This window comes from Diadema antillarum, unplaced genomic scaffold (assembly GCF_040938485.1).
Source record: "Diadema antillarum isolate AM-2024a unplaced genomic scaffold, OU_Dant_1.0 seq00000849_RagTag, whole genome shotgun sequence".
NCBI lineage: Eukaryota > Metazoa > Echinodermata > Echinoidea > Diadematoida > Diadematidae > Diadema > Diadema antillarum.
This window is the reverse complement of record NW_027271722.1, coordinates 50,775-77,183: the sequence shown is the minus strand read 5'-3', so window position 1 is coordinate 77,183 and position 26,409 is coordinate 50,775. Positions and strand designations below refer to the sequence as shown.

General features: G+C 40.8%; 1 protein-coding gene across 1 annotated transcript; it reads left to right on the top strand.

The window, feature by feature from the left end:
* Nucleotides 1-620: 620 nt before the first annotated feature.
* On the top strand, nt 621-26,409 carry LOC139740361 (scavenger receptor cysteine-rich domain-containing protein DMBT1-like). Its single transcript, XM_071650954.1, has 16 exons — nt 621-672; nt 9,598-9,987; nt 11,480-11,845; nt 12,740-13,108; nt 14,317-14,321; nt 14,684-15,056; nt 15,617-15,988; nt 16,226-16,609; nt 16,997-17,374; nt 17,951-18,089; nt 18,915-19,105; nt 19,465-19,643; nt 21,052-21,458; nt 22,038-22,143; nt 23,608-23,827; nt 26,255-26,409. Exons 1-16 carry the CDS (start codon nt 621-623, stop codon nt 26,407-26,409), a joined length of 4,086 nt encoding a protein of 1,361 aa, XP_071507055.1.

Sequence of the window (26,409 nt, the reverse complement as noted above, 5' to 3'; positions counted from 1 at the left end):
TTATCCAAATCTGTAATGCTCTAGTAAACGTTTCATGATAAAAGTCATAGCTTCAAGTAACGAGTGCAAATAAGGTTTGCTTGTCCCAACTAAATTACAGAAAATATTTGAGGAAGGTCGACAAATCTTGACTTAAAAAAAGCAACAACAATAATTTCCTTGTCTCGTCTTCTTACGGAACATAAAAAAGTAGGCCTAATCATCAATGTTGACAAACAGAACGATAATTTTAATGAAGAGACATTAGAACGTGCCCTGTTTCCGAGAGTTTCAAGCTTCTCCGGGCAAAAGTAAATATCCTTGATGACTGTAAACTATTATCTGGAAATTATCGCCACTGAAACCCGCTGAGTGGTATCTTAGTGCAAACGCGGATGTTTGTCGAGTAAACGATTTAATTGTGGTTCGCACTCGTCTTATTATGAATCAGTGTTTTTTGTTTAAACTTCAGATAAATATCAATTGCGAAAAAAAAGTCAAGAGATTCAGCATGCTTATCACAGAAGTCTGTTCAAATGTTGTGATTCCTCAGGAAGCCTAATTTGTGTTTGACGCCATTGTCTGGTAATGAAATAGACCAGACTTGAATCTGATGCTGGATTGTCACAGATCATTCCAAGATGAAGAAGAAAGTCGTCTGTTTAATGGTGTTCATCGTCATGGCAGTCCATGGTAAGTTTGTTGGTTCCTTCAGTTTTAATTTACTTGTGTTATTCAGACACAGTGCGTGTCCGCTGCCGAGCAGTGAAAGTGTGCCTGTCAGATGTAAATTGTGTAGATACGTGTGCTTCAAACTTACAGTCATATAAAAATGAGAGTGTCCTGCGTGGCCCAGCTCCTAAGCATCTTTGTTGACCTTTATGCTGAAAAGAATCTTATATCACTTTCGTGATAATTTCGTGATTTCCATCAAATAATCAAAATACACTTTATTCTACCGCTCAAAACTGGTTTTCTCATCTATAAAAATGAGATATAATGTTTGATATCAGGTTTGAGTTTCTTCAGTTTGCCTCCCTCTACAAATGAAAATTTGTAAGATCGCCAACTGCTGATCTGTAAATTAACAAACATGTCGGGAAAAAAAGAGCCAGTGGGACTCGAACCTGTCAAGTACTGCTTTCCGGGCAGCGACACTACCACCTGGCTATCCCTGGTTGCCGTCAGTGACACGATGAACATGGAACAAATACCCAAGCTCCGAAATTCCGACATTGCTATTTTAAGTAGTCCAAGGCGGACAAGGCATAGGATAAATGAAAGAAAGATATTATTCAGAGGGGTGAAGGCTCAGGTTTGCGTTTCTTCAGTTTGTCTCCTAAATGTATTAAGCCTCTGAGCACTGCTGAGTGAACAGAATGTACATGTAGTACAGTTCATATCTCATGCATAAATCATATGAAATGCTTTCTGACGCATTTATGATTTTGCGTAAAGTCGCAGGAAGAGCGGTATAGTAGATTCCATTAAAGCTACGGTACAAAGATTCGTACGAACGATGCGTTCGTACGAATGTCACTGTTCGTACGAATTCTGGAGTACGGCCGCCTTACGAAGGGAGGTTTCGTACGAAATTTAAAAAAAAAAAAACTTGGACAAGACCATCGACCAGGCCACGAACTTACGAACGGTCTACGAATGCTGGTTTCTTACGGCCTTCTTATCAGAAGATCTTACAAAATTGTCTGAAAATCGTTCGTACGGCGTTCTTAGCAGTTCTTAATGGTATTTGTGACCGAGCCATTACATATTGAGCAGTTTCGGGCAATGCATATTATAATTGCCTCAAGCAATATGGCACACAAAAGTTCCTAATACAGAGAAGATGTCGATTCTTATTCAATCTAAGCAACTGTCGTCTAATCGAACAGTTTACACTGTGGTGGAAATTGAGAGTCATTCGTTAACATAATTTGAAAAGACCTGTAAACAATGTTCAAAGTCACAAAACATAAACTAACAAATACACATCAACATGATTGTATTAAACAGCATATCTCACTAATATGACCTCTTTTATTCACCTTTGCCAATAATGCAAGAAAATACGAGTGAAATGAATCACGTCATGATAGCTATCCCGTAACAGCTCATTTTGGCCAAGGATATGATATAACCAACGAAATTTGTGTAATATTCGGATGAAACAACCTTATTCAATTTTTGGAAGAACAAACCCTACAAGAACAACAACTATATGTTTCAGAATAACGAAACGTCAGAATTATAAACCTTACAAATAAAGAAAAAACAACAACCAAAACTGCGACAAGAAATGTTTGAATCAAGGAAGTTCATTTCATTTTCGAATGAACGAGACGGAAATTAATATGCGTCCTCCCATAGTCAGTGGTCGCGGAACTGCGCCCCCCCCCCCCCATTTTTTTTTTCTTGTCAAGGAAAAAAAGAGGAAAATAGCTAAAAAAACAAACACACAAACAAACAAACAAACACTGACTTTGACTGGGCTGATTTGAGCCAAAGTCGGAAAATGTGTACGGAAGCGGGCAAACATACTCTCCAAAACAGTACACCTGACGAGCCATAGCCTTTTTGTCAAGGCCCTCTCGCTCTAATGGGCGAGCGAAGCAAGCCCAGCCGAGCGCAACAGCGCAATCCCACTCAGCTGGGCTCTCTTCACAATACAGCGAGAGGACCTTGACAAAAGGCTAGACGAGCCATGACTGAATGATACACGCCTTAAAATCAAAATAGCAACAAAAACAACAACAACAACAACAACAACAACAACTTCCTGCCCTTGGCTGTGTGATCATGCTCGATGTAAAGCTTATGAATCTTTACAGTTTTCGTGCTGCTATCACTGGATAAGAAATCTATAATATTTTGTGGCGTCTCCCATGGAAAACGATGGAAAGAAAATACTAAAAACATCAACATATTTTGACTTTTCTGTCATAAAAAACACTTTATCTACCTCATTCAGAAATAATGGGAGGTCTAAATTTTCTCTGAGCACATTTCAGTAACAAGTATGGAGGGAATGTATGATTTCACAAAAAGACTGAATTTATGGAATTTGTTACATTGTTTTTCATACGTGGCGTACAAAGTGTTGTGGTCTCCTTATCCAGCAATAACACCTCCGAAACTTTGAAAATTCAGAACTTACGAAGGAATTGCCAGATCTTCATTAAACTTTCACTGATGTGCTCTATACTAATATTGCTGCATTTGCTTCATCCATATTATGTACATTCAATAATAAAGTTTAGAGGGCTGGCTCATCGACTCTCAGTGGTGGTCTTTGCCTTGAGTCATTTACTTACCTTATCCTTTCTTTGACCAATCTTCACAATTAGGATCTTGATGAAGCCTTGTTGCTAACGGTCATTGTCTGATAAAAGTCTACCGGTCGCCCATGTGGGCTTACACTGTTATGGAATCACCCAGCTTTAATAGACCGTTTGCCATCACATCACATGCAACTAAGTTTATGAGATGAGAGTCAGGTGAAAGTTGAATTGATGAGTTATCAACAGTTTGCTCTCAAAACAGATATAGTAAGCGGGCGGTGCAGAATATCGTTTATACACCAGTCCTCATCGACAAAGATGAGATGTATAAAGACAAGGGAAGCAAAGTTTATTGCTTCTGGTCACACACCGAAATAGGCTATATTGGGTCGCAATCTGATGAATCCGACTGTGTTGGTCGACTATCAGGTCATTGTCAGTCATGGCGGGCGGTGATCCGATGAGATAAGATCGCCTGATGTCTGACACTGACCTGATAGTCGACAAACTCAAGTCGGATTCATAAAACTGTGATCCGATACATTTCGGAAGCAAAAAACTTTGCTTCCAACGGACGACGTGTGACCGATGAGGAAAGAATATCTGTGGAATCAGATTATCACCCTGAGTGTTGAATGAGTGCTGAATTTGTCATGAGCTGCTCTCGAACACATTGAGCAGACCGCAGATTGGAATCAGATGAGCCTCTGTTTAAGTATAATCACCCGGTCCGGACATTCCACAGTCGACCAGATACGTCCGATAGCTGCTCGACATAAATTTGACACTTATCAGGCTGACACCAATTCTCACCAACACTCATCCGACACCAATTCGAATTGCTACTGGAAATGGCGTCCGATGGCGAACTAAATGCTTAGCTTAAGGCCCAACCCACTGACCATCGGAGGCTCATCCGATCCCCGAAATGTCAAAATTTCGGCGTTCTGATGAGTTCCGATGAAATTTTAGCCGACAAGCGGAATTTGAGGACCCTGATTTCTTTCGAACCCAACAAAGCTCTGATATTGGTGGGAGTAATCGGATCGAAGGCAGGTAGCCGCCAGAATTCTGTCATCTGTTCATCTGATTGTGATTGGAGGGTAATCTGTCTCTGACCCAACACTTCCGACAATCGCAGGACACCAGTTCGGCTAATCGGCCAGTAATCGCATGGTAATCAGACTGAGACCACATACTGGGCTGGTTCGCGCTAAAATCGGAAATCGTGTATGGAAGCAGATTAAACAGACTCTCCCAAACAGCACACCTCCTGACGATAGTTAAATGCCGATTCCATGTGTCTCCGAAGTCTTTAGGATAAGGAGGACGCTAAAACAATTCAAAACAACAATGTTTGTATCATAGACAGATACTTGTCTAATTACTTTTTACTTCAGTTTCGTAAACTCAACTGTACTTCCCATCTATGAGGGAGCCCTGAGTTTCAACAGTATCATTAGGGGTGACGGGGACCAGAGTATCCTCCGTCGTTGAATCCTCGGGAGCCGTAGGCGTAGAAGTGTATAAGTGCGATAGTCCACTGGCATTTTAGGCAAAGGCGCAGCTGGAGAGTCTGCTGGCACTTAAAGAAGATTCACTTCAAAATGAATGTAAGCGCAGATTAAGTATGGTTTTAGACGTTAGTGAAATGATTTTGAGGAAAATCGGTCAATCAGTTGAAAAATTATGAGTCCTAGCTAAGGTTTCGGTGCTGCTATCGCTGGATCAGAAGTCTACCTCATTTTGTCATTTCGCCTATGGAAATTCAAGTAAGGAATTATAAGAAAATATCGTTTTCCATGACAGTGGTTACATCACAAAATGCTGTCGTCCCCTCATCCAGCAGTACAACAGCGCCACCGAAACTTCAGTTTGTTAATGACTGTGTACTTTCTCTGATTTGTTCAACTTGCTACATTAATTCGACCAACATTTTCGCCTCATCGAAACACGCCCGACATGTCTGACAGTGACTTGATGGTCGACCAACACAAGTTGGATTCATCAGATTGCAATCCGATGCACTTTACTGGGTGACCTAAAGCAGCAACAACCAAAGCAACAACAACAACAAGAAGAACTAGATCTGTCGTCTTTGGGACATGATACATATATGGTATAAGATTAAAATTGTTAGGCAGAGGACTTTCTGAGCTAACCTCTGCACAACGTTTGAGGACAAATAAGAAGAAGAAGAAGAAGAAAGAATCCGTACAGAAAAAGAAGGTGATCCGAGAGGATACTCGGATCACCAAACAAAATCATTTTCGAGGAAGTTCCCGACGATTAAACAGTCATCGGGGGAGGTTAACTCGAGTCTTTAGTTCTGGAGCTTTTTTTTTCCGCCATTGGTGTCACACTCTGTGAGCCTTGGTGCGAGTCTTTGGAACTTGTCTGGTCAGATTTCATCGGAACACTGAAATTTGAGCATTTGGGGAATCATTTGAGCCTCCGATGGTTAGTGGAACGGAGGCCTAATTGGCATGCATGTCTTCCTTTTTATCTTTAGTCTTACGCTCCTCCTTTTTCTTCTGTGTGTGTGCATTTTTTTCTTAATGAGACTTGTAATACTGCAATTCTTTTTCCTGTTATCATAGTAAATGGTGTCATTTTTATAAAGTGCTCATGTCCTATAACGGGGGTTTGTCTATCTATTTTATCAAATATTGGCTCTCATTGCATAACAATCGATTCATTAATGCTAGAGGTTTTTCAAACACTGTAATAATGTATCAATTATAAAAAGGAAATGTAAGAAGAAAGAAAAAGTGAGGCGTGGTCTCGGCTGAATGCCAACTAGAGAAAGAAAAGGACAGTTCACGGGATCACTGACACACTAGCAATCTAAGTATCACGGATGTGTACTTATCTTGTTTGGGTTAAATCATTATTTGTCGTCCGTATCGTGTCTAATTTACTTAACGATAGCTGCACCTGCAGACTGGGGGTAAATCAGGTGCTTGATCCACTTGATTCTATTAATGTTTGATGTGTGAAAAGGACAAACACGATCCCTTTGTCTACACATGATTATACACAACCTGTATAAGGGAAAATTACCGAAATGTCTTTCAACCGACCTTTTTATTCCTATATGCCCCTCCTCTGTTTAAGAATGATATGAAGAGAAGATAATCTTAAAAATGAATAAAATTTATGTATATACATGTAGGTCCTACATACATATGGAGAGTTCTAATGTAAACGATTAACGTTATTTTCATATATTTTAGGTAAAGATCACCATCTTGATAAAGAAAATCAAATCTTTTCAATGAAAACTGTGCTTGTTACACAACAAAATATTTTTAAAGATTTCATTAAACTCATCCCGTTCAATGAATTTCCTTGTCTTTCGACCTCGATCTGAAATGTCTAAAGTTGGTAAACATATATTATGATATACATATATATATACATACATATATGGTAGAAGAGACATGTGAACATCAGCTTCATTCACAATAACAAATAAGTTTCATAGATTCATTATACTGTTCTCGCATTCATCTTTTCCTTTTATATATAATGCGTTTCTCCACGTCGTAGTGCTAGGAAGTGCCTTGAGATTTAAGGGACCAAGGTTACCATAGTAACGTACCGTTTCTCCCGGTTCCTGCAGTGCCTCTTCTCTTGTCATTGTGGGGAGCTGCGAATATTTGACAAACACAATCATGCCAAATCCCAACACTAATAAGCTACATACTGAGACCTCAGTAGAGAGGATCATCATGGGTAAAGTGCAATGAATTACAAATAACATGAACATAGAAAACAGTTCATATTTGATGAATTCATAACAAAGAAAATGTGAAATCGAAAGAAAAGAAAACCATAGATAGGAATAAGGGAAGAAGACTGAAGACGAAACAAATGAAACGCATTGAAATTAATGTATCGTGTTATCGTATCAAAATGAAGGTAATATCAGGATATACGCTAACATGGTAAATGATTTTGTTGTAACGATTCTCATTTTATGGAGTAATACTGTGAATCCATAATGTAGCGTGAAAGTTCTGTAATCATCTGCGTCTTGAGATAACACAAACATTTCCAAGGGCATATCAAAACAACTAAAAAAGAACGTTTTTCTGATTTCTAAATGTATTGATAAAGTTGTACGAGTTTACTCTATATAAACTTGATCAATCTCGACAATGAACACGAACTAGAGATAATGGTACTGATAGTTGCCACTTTGTAATTTTTCCTGCACGTTTTGTTGGTTTTTATGCTGAAGTGTTTGTTATTTACAAGTATTCAAGTATTTAGATTTGAAACAAAACAAATATGATAAGCCGTAGATACTTGATGTTGACTTAATACTTCAGGGATGTGGTCTGCTAGATTTGTTTCCCATACACGCATCTCATGAACATGTGAGTAATATCAGAGTCGGCTGAAATGACCTCCTTTAAGAGAAATACATAGTTTCGAAGGTTGAAAAGGACATACGCATGATGAGGCACTTAGAATTAACTCTTAATAACAGATCACATTTACGGGTGTTAAAGTGGACTAAGGTTCCCTAGATAACAAAGTTCAAGATGATGATAAAGTTTCAATGAACTGAATACTTAAACATGCAACGATGCGTGTGGCAATGCGCCAATTTTCTCTTATTTTCCATGCAATCTATCTTTTTCTTTTACTATTTGATGCTGGTCAAAAATTAAAAACCGCATTTTCTAACAAAGCAGCTGACGAGATGAAATTTGTTTGAGATTGCAATCTGTGTACACATATCACGCTCACTATTGTTTTAACGCTGCACGTGGTTCGAAATTTCTAGTCAATATCCTTTATATCATCCATTTTATGAAGTAAAGGCAGTAAAAATGGCGCGGGGGGGGGGTAAAAAACCTGTAACAACAAGAACAAAAATTGTAATGATCATTTTCATACAATATCATCTTATGATTCTAAACCATTAACTGTCTTTTTAGTGTGTCCTTATGAGATCCACGGACATCCAGAATGGTGAATATATAAATGATGAGGATTCCAGTAAATGCAAGAACATTCATACTTTTTCCCCATTCTTTACCCGTCTCCCTCCCTCCCCCTTCTCTCTCTCTCTCTCTCTCTCTCTCTCTTTCTTTTTTGTAATTTCTTTGTCCTATCGTTCCCGGTTTAGTTTCCATTATGTGGCTTATGGAAAGAAACTCTAATTAAAAAAACTGAACAATCAATATTTCACTGGATACCGGGTTAAATTTCTTCATGTGAAGATTCTTTATAAGATAAACTTCACACATATAAAAATACAGTGTATATACAAGTGCACTATCACACTCTGGCATGTATCGTACAAATTCTCTTTGTCAGTGATTGCTGTATATATTTGCGATGATTTTGTATGATTTTGATATGGAAAATGAATGAATGAATAAATGAATGAATGAATGAATGGATGAAAGAATGGATGAAAGAATGAATGAATGAATGAATTTTACATGAACACCAAAATCTACAGTATTCAAACTCAGGCACAAAGGGGATTTTTTTTTTCTTGATGCCTAAAGCCCCGGTCACACAGCACTCCACGTCCAAATCACGTACAAAAAGTTATAAAAATCTGGTGGACGTGGTCGTAAGTGGTAATTTTGTGGTCAATTTTGGTTTGGCAGTGCTTTGTACGGGGTTTGGCCGTTGGCGGCTGTTCCACTGCTGAAGCACTGCCTAAGCACGGCCAACCACGTCCAGCCACGTGTGTGTACGCGGAAAAATCCATTTGTCAGCGATAAGCCGCTAAACACATGCTATTTCCCGTGATACCGACGCGTCAGATGACCGTGCTCTGCCCGTGACAGACCGCTAAACTTTCGCGTCTTTACCGCGTCTCCCCAAGTTTTAATCACTGCAGGAACACGGATTATCACGTGTGTTTCAAGTGTGTTGCACGTCTTTACCCCGTGTGCCGCCCGTGGTTGTCCGCGGAATAAAATTTTGAGCAATTCAAAACTTTTTACCGCGTCCGACGCCGTTCAAATTTTTCCCCGCGTCCTGCCACGTCTATAAATCGACCGTAGCTCGTCTTAAACTCGACATCAACGCGAACAACATCGTCTGCTTCACGGGAGACCACTTTTTGACGTGTTTTGGCCGTGATTAGGCCGTAAAGCGCTGTGTGACTGGGGTTTGATGCGTTACCCAACAATACTGTACTCGTCGCACTTGATCATTCCTTCCACCCCCTCCCCTTTGTGACGAAAGCTTTATGTTGTCTCAGATCGGATAGTAAGAACGATCGTTGTTTTCGAATTTGTTTTCATAAAAGTCTTACTTTGAGATTGTCTGAAGTTTTCTCTTCCTCTGTTTCTTTCACACACAGCCTGTCATGCAGTAGACGTCGGTGATACCATTCCCACCCCATATTGCGGTGGGTTCCTCTTACTTCATACACAGACTCCATCATATCGACTCCAAGCCCCCAAAGTCCCCATTGGCTTCGCTGAAGCTGATGGAAGCTGTACATGGCATTTCCACGCTCTACCAGGTGCCGTGATCAAGGTGGACATCATTGACCTGGATCTTCGCAAGAACGAATCGCTTCGACTTTATGATGGCCACAAAAGCCTTCTTGGTGTGGGAGTGGATGCAAAGTACCTTGACAACGGAGAATTCATCAGCAAGTCAAGCTCACTCTCACTTCGACTAAGCAGTGGGCCAGTCTTTGAAGGAACGGCCATTATTCTAGTTTCCCTTCAGACGGTGACTTCTGGTACATATACAGACAGAATTTCCCCATACCTATATATGACCTCGTGATATACCTGTTATTACGTCTCTTTGATAGCATTGTTTGGTATGATTTTTGTGACATGATCATTGCAGGAAAATGTAATTTCTTTTATCATCGATTTCTAAGAAAATCAATTGGTACCGTTAGCAAAAGGAAATAAAAACATATTGAAAGCTTGCGATATGAACGACCATAGTTTTACAGTATGCATAAAATCAAAGCACTCTAGAACCCTGCTCACAGTCAAGTCAATAACCCATGGATTCAAACTATGTAAAACATCAAAAAATCTGTTATCGCAAATTCCTTTCAAAATTTGTTGGGATTTACATAGCTTCACTGTGCTTACCAAGTCGAAACTTTTCACAGTGAGCGCATGTCTTTCAAGAACGCAGATAGCTTAGCCAAAACATTTATATTCTATATTTCTATCCCAAAGCCTTCTCTCTACAGTAATACTGCTTTCTTCTTTTTTGTGTGTGTCAAAGAATAAAAGGGAATCAGGTTTCGTCCTGTGCTATAATAGACAAATACTTTTAGACTGATGGTGCCGCACTAGTACTTGCGTGGGATTTGCTTGTTTGTTTCCGCGGATAATAATCTTGCTTGGGTTGGGTATGATAGAAGCAAGGGCCCCGGAAGCGGGGGGGGGGGGGGCAAAACGAGTGTTTGCCCCCTAATCCCAAATGCCCCCCAATCCCAAATGCCCCCTTTAACAGATAATTAATCAATTATCTAAAGACCAAAATGAACAATAAAGGCGCGTTTCTTGCATAAAAGTTGTCAATTTCATAACTGATAATGCGAAATTTTCGCCCCGTTAGGGGCCAAAAATCATAATTTGATATACATTATAATATCTAATACACTAATATTTACTTATGAGTAAATTTAGTGTATAGATGGTAGCCTCGCGTCCTCGAGTGTGCCCCTAAGATATGCCTTTAGCAAACCATACATTTTCCCTTTCTTTTATGCTTTTTTAGCAACATGAAAATGATTTTCATTGCTCGAACAATGCGATCACTTTTAAGCTTTTAATGAATACATTTCAGACGAATGGCAAAGTGAAAATGGCGAGCTCGCTCTGCCCGTACAATAAATTATAGTAAAACGAACAGTTTTCATAAGTTATGATCATAGTCCTTCGCAGTGATTTTTTTTACTACGTTTAATTCTATCAGTCTCTCAGTCCACTAAATAGAAAAGAGGAAAAGGGGAGAGAGAAATGCATCACACGGGGGAGTATGACATGGTATGAGCATGTTCTAATATCGGAGGGTTAATTCTTTTGGTGTTGTTAGTTATCACTTGACATTGAACTAACAATGCAGCTTGAACGCCCATCATTGATTGTGTGTGTGTGACACCAATAATCCAGAACAGGGCAAAACAGAATGCAGCTAAAACTGACACAAGATTGACATAAATAAATGTCCTTTTTAAAACATGACCTAAATTCTCTTTTCAGCAAGAAAGGTAAATCTCTTGTCGGCCGACCCGTCACAATGCGGGGGTACGATCACACTGGACTATGGTACACAGACGAAGAGATTTCAAGCAAACAACCATCAACCCGGTGGCAACCCTGCCTACTGCATGTGGCATATTGTAGCCCCCTCGTCTATGGTGGTAAAGCTCTATTTCGTGCAGATGTTGCTGGAGCTTTACGACAACTTCGTAGTGGTGGACGCTACCGGAGCACGCCTAGCCGAGTTTTATCATATTGATGCCACACCGCATGAAGTAATTTCAGACTCGAACCAAATGACGTGTCTGTTCGCTGCAAGTGCAGTGCAGAGCTCATCTTCAATTGACATCGAGGTCACTTTCCAAGGTACCTCTGTTTATGGTCATTGTTTTGTTTTTCTTTTTGTTCTCAGTTATGCAATATTACTTTCCATGAAGATCTAGAGCCATGACTTTGGCAAGTTGCTTTGTGTAAATTGTAGTGCATTAACAGCATGCATGTCCTAATATACAAACAAATATGAAAAATATCATCGAAAAGCGTAGAATATAGGTAATTATTACCTATACGAGGTAGTTTTGCGAGGCAATTGCAGTTGGGATTTTGCAGGGTCGTGGAGTTCAGCAGGCGACATTAAAGCATATCACGAACATCCGGGGTTTTGCATATACAGTGGACTCCTGTTATAACGATCACCCCTCGGGACCGGCAGTTTTCTTTCGTTATATCGGAATTTCGTTGTAACCGAACAAGTGAACAATAGAAATACGTAGAGTGGATGACATTGCAGCCCACATTTTTACTTCGTTATAACCGTAATTTCGTTATAACCGTGTTCGTTATAACGATTTTCAATTATTCGACATGTTGGTGATGATCTACAGATTGTCAAATGTGGCTTGATCTATATCATAGTGTATAGCCGTATTCATTTTCCTAATCTACCTAGGGGATAGGTAATAATTATTGTATTGACTGGCCTTGGGGGAGATACCAGATAAATATTGCCCGCACTGAAAGAATATTGCCCTCGTCCTCGATTCGGGCAATAATTCTTTCAGTTTGGGCAATATTTTCTAGTATCTCCCTCAAGGCCAGTCAATATTATATAAATATACAGAGTTACCCATGGGTAAAATACGTTATTGCATATAAAGCATTTCATGTCATGAGAAAGCAATGATTGTTGGAATCAGTCTGCTAACCACGAGATACTCAGTTTGAATCAGTTATCTATATTTCCTTGACCTTGGTTGACAGAGATGACATCAACGTTTGACCCGAATGTCACTCACGCTTTAAGCGGTGGTCACATCAACCTGACTGCCAGTACGCCAAGCTTCACGTTTCTTTCCAACGACTTTTCAACCATGACGAGTGTCTACGTCGGAAGCTATTGGTATGTCACCAGTCCTCCTGGCACGAGGATCAAGATCGAGTTCTTGAGTGTAGACACGGGGTCTGGAGTCTTCTTGGACATTCGCAGTGGGTTCAACACCCCTCTGACAAGTCTGTCCGGCACTCTGTCCTTAGACCCCGTCATCACCTTGGACAATAGCCTGGTGATCTGGCTTTATTCTCAGTGGAGGAACCCGGGGAGAGGTGTAACAATCAAAGTCAGCTTAGCAGGTGAGGATGAGGGGTCAAGGGTGAACGAGCTACAGAAAGTAGATTGGCAAGGGAGCTAGAAGCTAACAGTGTACATTGGTAGGGATAGAGCCAACAGTGGGAGAGTAGTAGGGAGCATTTGCCTAGCGGGGAGACTTAGGGAAGGATCCGTGGGAGAAGATTCGTAAAAAGGGGAGCCACATGTGTAGAGGGTGGGTGGGGAGCAACAGTAGAAGAGTGAGCTCCCAGAGAGGTGAAACTGGAAAGGGATGTGCCACAGCAGACACATTGGTTCAGGAGGAACCACAGCAGGAAGATTGGTAAGGGAGGTGCAACAGTAGGGAGCTTCGGAGGGGAGTAGCCACAACAGGGAGATCGGGAGGGGAGGAGCCACAGCAGGGAGATTGGGAGGGGAGGAGCCACAGCAGGGAGATTGTGAGGAGAGGAGCCACTGCAGGGAGATTGGGAGGGGAGGAGCCACGGGAGGGAGATCGGGAGGGGAGGAGCCACTGCAGGGAGATTGGGAGGGGAGGAGCCACTGCAGGGATATTGGGAGGGGAGAAGCCACAGCAGGGAGATCGGGAGGGGAGAAGCCACAGCAAGGAGATTGTGAGGGGAGGAGCCACTTCAGGGAGACTGGGAGGGCAGGAGCCACAGCAGCGAGATCGGGAGGGTAAGGGCGACAGCAAGGAGATTGTGAGGGGAGGAGCCACTTCAGGGAGACTGGGAGGGCAGGAGCCACAGCAGGGAGATCGGGAGGGGAAGAGCGACAGCAGGGAGATCGGGAGGGGAGGAGCCACTGCAGGGAGATTGGTAAGGGAGGAGCCACTAGGGAGCTAGGTGCCACAAAAATTAATTGCCAGGAGAGCAGTCACAGGTGCGGAAAGACGTAGGCCCTACGTTGTATGGGGGAAGTCACTGGGGAGCCATAGACTGGAAGAAGCAGCAAAGGGTAGCTTGTGTAGACGAGGAGCTCCCACGAGGAACAGTTGGTAGGTTAGGAGTCAGAGTACGAGAGTCAGCAGTTGGGAAGGAGTTGCTTTAAGGGGGTCAGACTGGTAGAGGAGACCCACACGGGGTGTACTCGCTGGGGTGCACGGCTAGGGCAGACACAAGTTAAGATTGGTAGCGGTAGAAACAGCTAGGGGTCAGTACTGGTAAATAAGCAGCCATATCTTCAGACATGTATGGATGGCGAGTGAAAGGGAGAGAGTTACAGTACGGAACAGAGATTGTAGCCACTGGTCATATGTTGTTAGGAAAGATTTGGAGACGGCCAATTGTCAGGAATAGACAGGAAAAATAGCTTTTACCGCTCAACAGATCTGTACGTTTCCCTGAATATATTTACCTTATTCATGGGTGACTTATTCGTTTGTTTTCCAGCATTATGACACATGTAGGCCCAACCGACAAACCATTGCGACAGTAGTAAGGGCAGAATCTTCGAATTATCAGATTGTAGCTCACCATCCTTTTCTGTAAAAATAAGCTGTGTGTATGAATGAATTCTGAACGAAAATTGTCCTTGGTCAATAAGTTAGGGTTTGTCAGTGATTTTTGTCATTGTTATTGCTGTTTTTGTTAGGACATGAGACGTTGGATCCTACAGCAGTTCTGTCTTCGTGTGGAGGCTCTGTTTCTCTCGACCTCGGCAACTATCAATCGATACCTTTCTCATCTCCAAACTACGGCAGCACTCTCCGACAGTACACGGTCTGTTATTGGTACTTTGCCAGCCCGTCAAATACCCGTATCGAATTGCAATATGACGACATCCAAACAGAGAATGGCTATGTCTATATCTTCAACAGCCTCAACTCACCCTCGGTTACCGTTTCTAGCATCTCTGGGGAGGGCGTCCTTCAGCCCTTCCACTCATCGACCAATGGCTTAACTATACTTTACAACGATTTAGCGGATTCCCAGAACGGACGCGGATTGCTTGCAAGAGCCACAGTCATTGCTGGTAGGCCCTACATTGTGGTATCATTCTAATTGCTTTGAAAGTATATCCTATATACCGACTGCTTTTAGGGTAGGTAACCAACATATATTGTGATTATGACAACTAGTGTGATAAAAGTGGTGATGTTGATGATGCTAGGATTAAATACCATTTTTACCATTGTGGTGTACAATTTAGTTGCCCTTAACCGATTTTATGCATGCAGATGTTAACAGAATTGGAGGAGGAAAATGGCTCAATTCTCTTGATTCTTATACCCACCAGACAAACACATGTTTGACGTCGACAATGAAAATGACTTGGGTCAGACGATGGAGCCATGATTTACTCTGACTTTAAAGAAACTAGATACTAGTGATAAGAATCGTTCGTTCATTCATTCTCTGTATCAAAATAGATATCCCATTCATTCTTTTGTACAATATCTCATCAGCTTTGACCTCACACATGACATATATTTTGGTGATAGAAATTTTCTGTCAACAGTTTCTGCTCCAATGATTGATAGGGAATGACGAATGATTCACAAAGAAACGCATGACATGATTCACTATTTACAGCTGACACGCCTCGTCCAGAATCCTCCTGTGGAGGTCTGCTCGCCCTGGACACCATGACGTCATCTAGTGCTTTAAAGACTCCATGGTACGATACACCCGTTGGTATAATGGCCTACACCACTTGCTACTGGTATATAACGTCACTCACAGATGAAGAAGTGTCTCTTGAATTCTTCGACCTGCAGACAGTTGACGCAGTAGTAGAAGTGTTTGACTCTGGAACCTCCTTGAAGAATCAGCTGGCAACACTAAAGGGTGACTCGGCCTCAAATCAATTTCTCTCGTCTGCAAATGGGCTTACGATAGTCTTTACCGATTTCCCGTCGACCAGCTACACAGAGCGCGGATTTTCTGCTTCTGTGAATTTGGCAGGTAGGAGACAGCATTCATAATCAATGTGAATATTTCACCCTTGCGTTCATTCAGCAGTCGCAGTGTTAAAACCAAAAATGGTTTTTATCTTAGATTCAACTGAACTTAATGCACATACAAATAAAAAGACATTGATGATAAAGGAGCTGTAGGGAATAAAAATTGTTAGCAAAGCAACACTTTGTCGAGTGACTTATTGAAATGATCTTTCCTTCATCTTCTTTTCCTCTCTTCTAGACAAGTTTAGCTGGGACCAAACAACGGTCATGTCGTCTTGCGGAGGGACGGTCACCTTTGAACCTTCGTCGACCAGTTTGACTTTCTCAACCCCGTTTTACCCGAACAATTCGCCCGATGGATATTTCGACTGCCGATGGTCATTCAGTGGACCTCATGACATGACATTTGTTCTCGAGGTCGAAGATTTCGACACGAGCCAAGCAACCTACTTCTTCGCCTACGACAGCGAGGCTGTTTCAACGAGCAAACTAATTTCTGAACTCTCCGGAAGTGGCATCACCACCACGATGATGTCATCTGAGGGCGCCCTATCAGCTAGATTCTATGACTCTTCCATGACTGATTCTGCTAGAGGAATCCGGGCAAAGGTCACCCTTGCAGGTAAATTCTTCGTCAGCGTTCTTCACATCGGTTTATGATTATGACATAGTCCATACAAAGACAAGAGCAGGAAAAGAGTAGATTTTTGTTAACAAGAACCGATAACATCTCATGAGAAGAATAAAGAATGATTATAAATAATTTATGTCAAAACGAATTCAAATCACTCATCGATATTTATTACAGTTTTCGCGTTCCCCTGATTCCCCACTTCTCATAGGAGAATCTGTAAGATATCATTAGCAATATTGCTTGAATTATTGCAATCAAAATTCCGTCCAACCATTGCAACTACAATGTATTCGTAATTTTGGTATCAATATCAAAGGCCCGAATGTCATGTATGACTGAACTTTTCTGATGACAAAACCCTGGTGACCAACTTAGATCCACCTTCCTGGAGCGACACGGGAACCTTGGACAGCTGTGGGGGTGGTGTTGGGCTGAACTTTGACACACGAAGCTTCTTGTTCACTACTCCTGACTACCCATCCACACTGGGAAACCACTACGATTGCCGCTGGTTCGTCACCAGTCCTTCCGACACCGTGATCTTGGTGGAGTTCATCGACTTCGAAACGGACCCAAATTCCTACCTCATTGTGCACGATGGGAACAGCCTCTCCGATCGGGAAATTCTGCGAGCTTCAGGAACGACCTTACCAACCGCTGCCAACTCGTCTGCAAACGCAATGACACTGCAATTTTATTCAAATCGGGCCTCCAGCGGCCGTGGAGCGTCACTCGTAGTCACGGTTGTTGGTGGTAAGATTTAAAGATGTTTGTTTCATTTTTACTTCAGGCGAGAAGAAACATTATAATTACACTCTTTCCGCAAGACCAATTCTCTTCATTCTTATTGTAGCTGAATGCTGAGTATGTATACCCTCTTGGAGAATAAAGAATGATAGATAAGACCAATTTGTGAGAATAAGTTAGAGATGAGGCATTGCTACATAGGTTTTAGTTCCAACTAGTGCCACCGGCCGGTACCTATAAGCAGAAAGTGGCGGGTTCAAATCCCACACTGGTTTCTTCTTATGTTCTCGGTGTTCAACAATCAGCCAGATCCCACTTTCAGGAGATTTAAAGAATCATCTGCCATGTTTGAAACTACACTCTCTCCGCAAAACAAGTTTTGTTTTGAATTGGCCCGTCATTCCCCACCTATTATCCTTATATCTATACGAACAATCTAGAAATTAGAACCCCCCCCCCACCAAAAAAAAAAGGCAGAATCGGTCTCAAATATCAACCGCTTATTTCCTGTTTAAGATTTTATAAAGTACACTAATAAAAAAAAAAACTGTCTAAAAAGAATACTTCTGTTCATGCTCACAGGTGACAAACCAACCAGTGATGTGCGGTTGGTCGGGGGAAGCGGGCCCCATGAAGGACGTGTAGAGGTGTACTATAATCACGTCTGGGGAACTGTCTGTGATGACCAGTGGGGAGTTGAGGATGCAACGGTTGTCTGCAGGTATAGGCCTACCACATCTTTTATATCATCCCTTCTAGCTGTCTTAGCTTACAAGAGACTGACAAGATTTTACCTCACTTGCTATCAATGATTTTACACTACAAAGAAAATTACAAGAGCCTAATCAGCTGGGAGATTCGATTAGCCTAGCTCTAGAAATAGAATCATTGGTTACTCTGATCTTTTCACTTTGTGTCTTGTTTGTTTTCGGATTGTTTACTTTAGTGAATGGAATGTGAACTAGAGTGTCACTTATTTCTAAAAACATGTGCATTGTCATGACAATATAACTATCACTCATTAAAGGGGATGGCTAGTAACTGATCAGTGGGAATCAGTGGGAATGCTGAAGGATGATTGTTCTAATCCTTGTGGGATTCATTTAAGAGTACAATATATATATATCTATTGTTGTGTGAAAATTATTTGCTTCAGAATGGTCCCACATTCAAGTAATGTGCAGTTTAATGTTTCCAGGTTAGCGTGCCTGGTCAGTGACGGGGCATTAATCTGCACATTACTTGAATATGAGACCGTTCTGAAGCAAATAATTTTCACACAACAGTAGATATATAATGTACTCTTAAATGAATCCCACAGGGATTGGAACAATTATCCCCCAGCATTTCCACTGATTCCCACTGATTGGTTACTAGCCATCCCCTGTAAGCATGTAGGTCTGTGTGAATTTAAAAAGCGAATTACATCAAACTTGTATATCCTATTCTTGCATTGGAAGAAAAATCATCCGAGCTTCCTTGATGTAATAATTACCCACCACGTGTGATTCTGATTTGAATTATTGTTCAATCTTTCTGGTTGTAGGATGCTAGGATACCGGACAGTAATCGCGGCTTGGTCCCATGCACACTTCGGACCAGGTACAGGTCAAATCTGGTTGGATGATCTACAGTGTACTGGTGATGAAGATCACATCACGTCTTGTACGCATCGTATGCCGACAGGAAGTAATAACTGCGGTCATTCGGAAGATGCCGGGGTCACTTGTGGCGAAGGTATACATTCATGATGACACAAACACATGAATATGCGACCAAGATGAATAAAAGCTTATGAATCAAGTTTGCATAATGCCAATGAAAGTCTACATTTTGTGGAATAATGAAAACGTGTCCCTCCAAACAGTGCTAACAGAAAGATGTATAGAAGTGGTTAAGAGATGTATACGAGAATTAATCACGACCAGTTATCTCTACGATCGAGGAGTATATGGCTCCCCTGTCAAACAATCTTGTCTCGCTCCGTTATTGCCTCCTACAATTTTCACCTGTAAGAAGGCTATATAACGCTATCACACACGTTAATAAACACTGCTGTCACGTACTAATCTTTCTATATCTATGGATAACTGTAGGAGCTCAGATCATTTGTGACAGTAACTCCATGACTGTCCTCGTCGACCGGGTTCTGCTGGCCCCGGGAGATGGAGCAGGGGATGTCTACCTCGTGGATGAATCCTGTCGTGGCTACGACCATGATAGCGTCAAAGTTGCCGTGTCAACGACATTCGGTCACTGCGGGACCAAAATGGAGGTACCACAATAAAATTTTACATCATTCGTCTTTGCATAATTTTGCTTTCACTGTTGCTCCCCATCACCTGTCTTTTTAAGCGCTGATTATGCAACAACGTGCTTAGCCGATCTAATTGCCAGCGACATTTTTATGTTGAGCAAAGGACACCATGTCTTATGGTATCATGGTATTAAGTTACACTCAGAGAGTGGATCTATTGAATGGAACCCCCCTTTCCTTTGCAGTGTATTCTTCTCTTGATTGATTTTCAGTGTCGACTGCATGGAAACAACAATGAAAGATGTATAAAGAACACCCACACACCATGAGATGTTGAGTTATTACAAGGCTTGTTCAAGCTTTGCTATGGTCTTATGATATGCAAAGATGCATTCTTTTCTCTGTATTATGATGTCAATAAAGTTACGGTCACAAAGGTCGTACGAATGTCACTGTTCGTACGAATTCTGGAGTTCGTAGAGATTCGGAGACGGGGCACAGATTCTTACGGCCTTAACGAATTTCGTACAAACGCTGTTTAATTCGCAAGAACAAATTGTGTACCTACGCCATACGAGTCCCTTACGAACGCCTTACAAACTCGAAGAGTTGTTCGTAAGAATGCCGTACGAATCTCTGTTCGTAAGGCATTCTTACGAAAGACGTAAGAGTCCTCTGTGAACAACTTAAGGCGTTCTTACAATCATCGTAAGAATTTAAGGCTTCAAGAATCGTCTCTCGACCCTGCAAAATCTTGCGTAGCTGTTACGATGTTTGTACGACGCCTTACGAAGAGAGGGTTTCGTACGAAGTTTAAAAAAAGTCTTGGACAAGACCATCGACCAGGCTGCGAACTTACGAACGGTCTACGAACGGTCTACGAACGTTGGTTTTTACGGCCTTCTTAAGAAGATCTTACGAAATTGTCTACAAATCGTTCGTACGGCGTTCGTAGCAGGTCTTAATGGTATTTGTAACCGAGCCTTTAGACTACGAAAGGCCCCGGTAAAGCAGTCTGCCCAGCTGCTCTTTACATTCGATAGACATTTCATGTGAAAACGAGATGATTGGATATCATGGTGCAAGGTTCTTGCGTAATGAGATGAAGTGGTTATAGAATGGACATCAGGGCCATGTAGAGTAAATCTTTGACATTACATAAACTGATTTTCATTGAAGATTTTAATGTCTGCATCAGGATGAAAGTTATTGCGTCAGTCGGTGATTTGATAGAGTGGAATCAAAAGCATGTCATCACTCAGTAAGCACGTTAAGCCAATGTATTTAGTCTTGTGATATTCGTGAAATCGTTTAAGTATCATCTTGAATTCCGACACGATAATCATTGGAGAAAAGTGAAATGTTTCCACGCTGTCATATCGACTCTCCTTATGACTTGTTTATCTCTCTGCACGTCTTGTTACAGGAAACTGAGAGCACGTTTACGTTCTCAAATGTGGTGACTTACTTTGTGCCCAAGTCACTTGGCGGAGAAACGATCACTAGAGAAGAAATCGCCCATGTTCCTGTCTCCTGCACCTTTAACCGACATACCATTCTTGGAGGTAGTTCGTTCCAACCACAAGTAGGCGTTGTTTCCTTTAGTGAGACGGGATATGGAAACTTCTCCCTAGAACTCGCCCTCTACGCTGATGAGTCTTTCGACTCGCAGAACCAACCTGCTGAAGACACCAAAATTCCTCTTGGCGAGTCCGTCTTCTTCGGTGTTAACCTAACTGCAGTAACCGATCTGACATTGCTCATCGAATCGTGCTGGGCCACACCTCACCCTTATCCATTTGACCCCAGCAAATATCTCATTATTGATAATGGGTAAGAAGGATTTCACGTAAAAACACTGGATCTATTGTCAATATCATAAGCTTCATTGCCTTTTTAGATTTCATGTAGTAACATCAAACCACTCTCCTTCTCCTACACCTACTAATTTGACTACAGGTCATTTCAACACATTTATAAAAGAACACCAAATATAGTATTAAGCATTACTCTTAAAAAAACGGACTTGTTTGACGCATAGGATAACGTACCTAATGGGAGTAGAGAAGACTCTCACAATGACAAATCCCTATTATAAATTTATTTTGACATTTCGGTACACATTGATTATAATGGGTCATACCCCATAGACTTGTAAAAGGTTTGATTCTGTTATAGAGTCATGAATTTAGCCAGAGATCTCTCCCAGGCTAATGTTGACAGGAATCTAAAACTTCACACCCACAGGGCCACATTTAAGTTTTAAGGCCTACACTCATGCACGCTACTTTACTTCTCTGATACCTCACAATTTCTTGTTTGTATTCCATTTGTTATCGGCCAACTTAATAATCGAATATCCCTAATAACTTCCCGTTGGGTTGATTCTTATTCTAAATCTGATCGTAACAGATGTGCAGTGGACTCTACAGTGCAGTTTTACGATGACGTCATAAGGAATCCTCTCTTTTCGTCCTTCTCCGTGGCTTCATTTTCCTTCGTAGGGGACAATGAGCAGGTATTGCCCGCCGCTTTTTTTTTTTAAGTTGATACAATATACTTTGTAACAAAACTCATTTCCTTTCATTTTTTTAATCATTTAAAATTTTCATGTGAAAATTCAATTTGATTCACTTTCTCCTCCTCCCCCACACGCACAGATTAATAAATTAAAATGTCCTTGTTGACAGCATTGGCTAAAATTCTTTAACTTGTGTTCATCTTATTTCCATTCCTTATTTATGAAGATGAATTGTGGCATAAACATAGCATATCTGTGTAGATTTGTCATAAACTAAGTATATACTACGAACAGCTGACGAAGGCAAGTATTGCAGGTTATATCTTGAATATTTTTCGCATTCTTTCGAGTGTTTAAGTACTGTCTCCTGTAAGTAGAAGACTTTTTGTTTGTTTATTCACAAATTGATTCACCATTGTTTGCAGTAAGTGCCTAAAGATGTCTTTCGATCACACAAGCACCACCCTTTCGACCGCCATAAGCAGCTCACAGTAATAAATATTATTGGCATAATGGATCTGTAACTAAAAGCTCCACAAAAAAAAAAACACGAAAAACTAGCAAAACTTCTATAAACTCTGAAAAATCACAGAACTTATATATTTGATTCAAAATCCTCTTAGCCTGTTAAGAAGAAAATGTAATTAAAAAATATTTATGTAATTAAAGCTGAAATAGAGAGGACATTGAAATCCCCCCAAAAGAATGTCAATTTAATCATCGTAAACCCACTCTATTTGAAATCTTTGTTTCTTCTTTTTCTGCTTCTTTTTCTTCCTTTTGGGGAAACATTGAAAAGATTAGGCCTTCTCTTCTCTTCCAAAGATCCTGGCTAGGACACATATTACAATGTATTGTTTTTCTTTTGTTTTCCGTTATGATAAGTTTTTAGCATACATATAGGCCTACATTCCAGGTGTACCATCACATAATATTATGCCTATACACGGCGAGTATAATAGTTATTTCCCTTGGGGCAATGTCTGATAATGTCACATGTTGGCAGCTAATCAAAACGGTCGTATCATTGTTTTTCAGTGTTCACTACCCCTGAGCTACCAAGTCTCACGCATTCTGCGTGAGAATCAAGCATTTAGGGGCCGTCTCACGATCTCACGCATTGCACCCATATTTCTCAAGCATCGGGCAAAGTCTGAAACTTGGGCCTATGATAATGAGCATAGCTAAAAAAATTGAAGTGATAGGTGCAATTGAAGGTATATTGTCTTTCAAATTAAGTAAAAAATATTCACTTAAGTATGCACCTGATGGCACCATTAAGAGCTAAAAATTGAAAAAGCTCCCTACCGTGGACGGCCACAGGGGGAAAACCCCTCCCTTGCCCTCGCTTGCGTGCTCATTCGCTTGCCGAGATGCCGAGTCATGAAAATCTCACTCATAAAATTTTTTTGAACTTGGCATGCCTGCTACCCCTCCCTTTCTTCCCCTCTATCTCAATAGGTATTCATGCACTGCCAGGTTGTGGTATGTGACAACGAAGATCCGGGCTCCCGGTGCGAGCAGGGGTGTGTGGGTACAGCAGGGCGTGGCAAGAGAGCTTTGGGGGCAGGATCCAGGGGTGCCAGTTCGCTACCACACACCATATCAAATGGACCTCTTACCCCTGAGGGCTCTTCAAGGAAACAAGAACATGGACTTACATCTTCCGAAGCTCATTCTGGTAATCCATGATTTCAACACTAATTATATTTCCGTCTGTATAACACATGTAATAGATCATTGTAATTCGATTGGTTGTTTGATATTAGTCATTTATCCAATTTAACTACACTGTACTGAATGTACGTCATCATTCGCAGTTATGATCGTGTAGTAATTATTGTGGCTCATATATCGTGCAATCTTGGATCTATACGATTTGCTCCATTGCAAGTAAGCCGACTCAGAGCCAGGCCGGCACACTAACATAGTTTCTTACGTAAAACGCTTGCGTTTGCAGTGTGTATGCGATCAAGCATATATTGACGGACAGCGCGCTGGCGTCTAGCGCCCAACACTTTCTCTATCTCAGATCTCACACATTATCTCTTTGTTTCTGAATTCATAAAACATCAAATGACAAAGATATATTTTAGTTGTTATGTAAAACAAATGATTATTGCTTTTCATTCGTGAAAGGGACAGATATTTCATTCGGTAAAAGATGAAATTAGTGATCCATTCACCTCGGGTGCGCCTCGTTGAATAGATCATTTAATCTTTCACCTCATGAAATATTCTTTCCTGCCCATTGCACTCATAACCATTCTATTAAATTGTACAAAGTCGAACTTTCGCTCTCTATTACTCCCCCCCCCCCCCGCCCTCTTCATATACATCACACATGATGTAATTATGGTATATTAGGCCTATGTACACACATACTACACGGGTGTATATAGTATAAATGACATGGAAAGGGGAAGACAGTATTGATCAGCGGTAGCTTGGATTCAACTCCGGTCTATTTCACCAGGTTTTCGATGTTCTACAGACCTTCATTTGGGCTACACAAAAATGATACATAATTTATGACTCACTGATAAAGTGTACATGATGATAATGGAAAAACAAACATTTGATGAATTCCTATTAGAAGTTTGAAATATATCTTTATACATGTAGGTCCTACATTAATACACTGTATTCCAATCAAAACTGATCACAGATTTTCATAAAAGCTTTCCAAAATTCCTATATGAATAGTAAAACACAAATCATGATGTATACAACTTGATAAATATCATAAAATCATGCATAAAATCCAAAGGGTATAACAGACAAATTTGCGTTACATTTTAGCAAATAAGTCCTTTCAAACTCGAAAGATCGTGACTAAAGACAGCTCAAACAAGTGAAGATTAACCAGGCTATAGATCACGCGGGTCTCACAATTGAGAATATATTGATCTCGTTTGTTTCTTATAGTGTGTGGGTTTTTTTTTTTCTGTCTTACTGCTCGTTACCGGGATGGTGAAGGCCTGAAAGACATTATGAACATCACATCCTATATGCCGGATCATAAATCCTATTTTACTACAGTATCTACCTTGTTATGACCAAAAGGTGGAAGATCGCTCTTTCCGTCTCCCTGTTGTTTAAACTAACCAATCTAAAACTCTTTATCTACCGACGGTGGACACTAAAATATGTCCGCAGGCTACCGTGTTTTTTTTTTTTTTAAAGTTATCTTTTAATGGTCTAATCGGGAACTAAGATTCAAAATGGACTCTTTAAAGGGATGGTACAGTATTAGTGGAGATGAGAATTGGGCTTTTAAGTTTTTGCGAGATACCAAGAAAACACTTATGAAATAGTACAGAGCGTACCATTTCAAGATGAATTCAAAGTTTATTTGATGAAAATCGGGTTTAGAATGGCTGAAACATCCAAAAACAAAGTAAAACAGAGCGATCGTAATAAAATGTGGGTCCCACACTTTACTAGAATCGCTGTGTTTTGGATATCTCAGCCATTTCAAAATCAATTTTTCATCAAATAAGTATTGAATTCTTAATGGAATTACATTCTCTTTCATCTTTCTATTTCATAAGAGGTTTCTCATTATCTCAGCAAAAAAATGTTAGAAACCTGAACCAACCAAAACTATACAATCCCTTTAACGTTTCCTTTTATTTCGATCTACTAAATTTTTATATCTAAAGATGTAAATGGCCCGAACGGGCCACATTACCAGAAAAAAAAAGAAGAATATAATGTCGAGCCCTGCATACCGATAAGCGACCAACTTCTTCTCCTTCTTCTTACATAACGATACTGTCCATCACCCGAATTCAGAGGCAACCGAACAGAGGGTATGGCGATATTAATGGTGTATCTAGTTCTAAGCTCAAAGTTAATAACGTTGCTCTTCGGTCCTGAATGTGGGGAACTGCTTATACAATACAGTGGCTGTATGATTATTTTAGGCGAATTTCTGTACGATAGGTACATGTAGCCTGAGTGTAGTTTTTCACTCAAATTGCTCTTCTTATGTGTCATTAAGTGTTTTGGATGGTATTCATATCTTTTTAATACATGTACCTCTCCATAATTTCTTGTGTTTCTTCTAGCATTCTACTGTCAGTGTTTTCTCTTCTGTTTTCAGAAAACAATGGGGACGTAAGACAGATGTTCCTTGTTGGAATATCCGGCATCTTACTTGCAGCTGGGTCGATGATGGCATACATTACTCTGAAGAAAGATCGACGATCTGCGGGATATCGGCGCCTGCCCACGAAAGAGCTGGATGAAGGAGTTTAA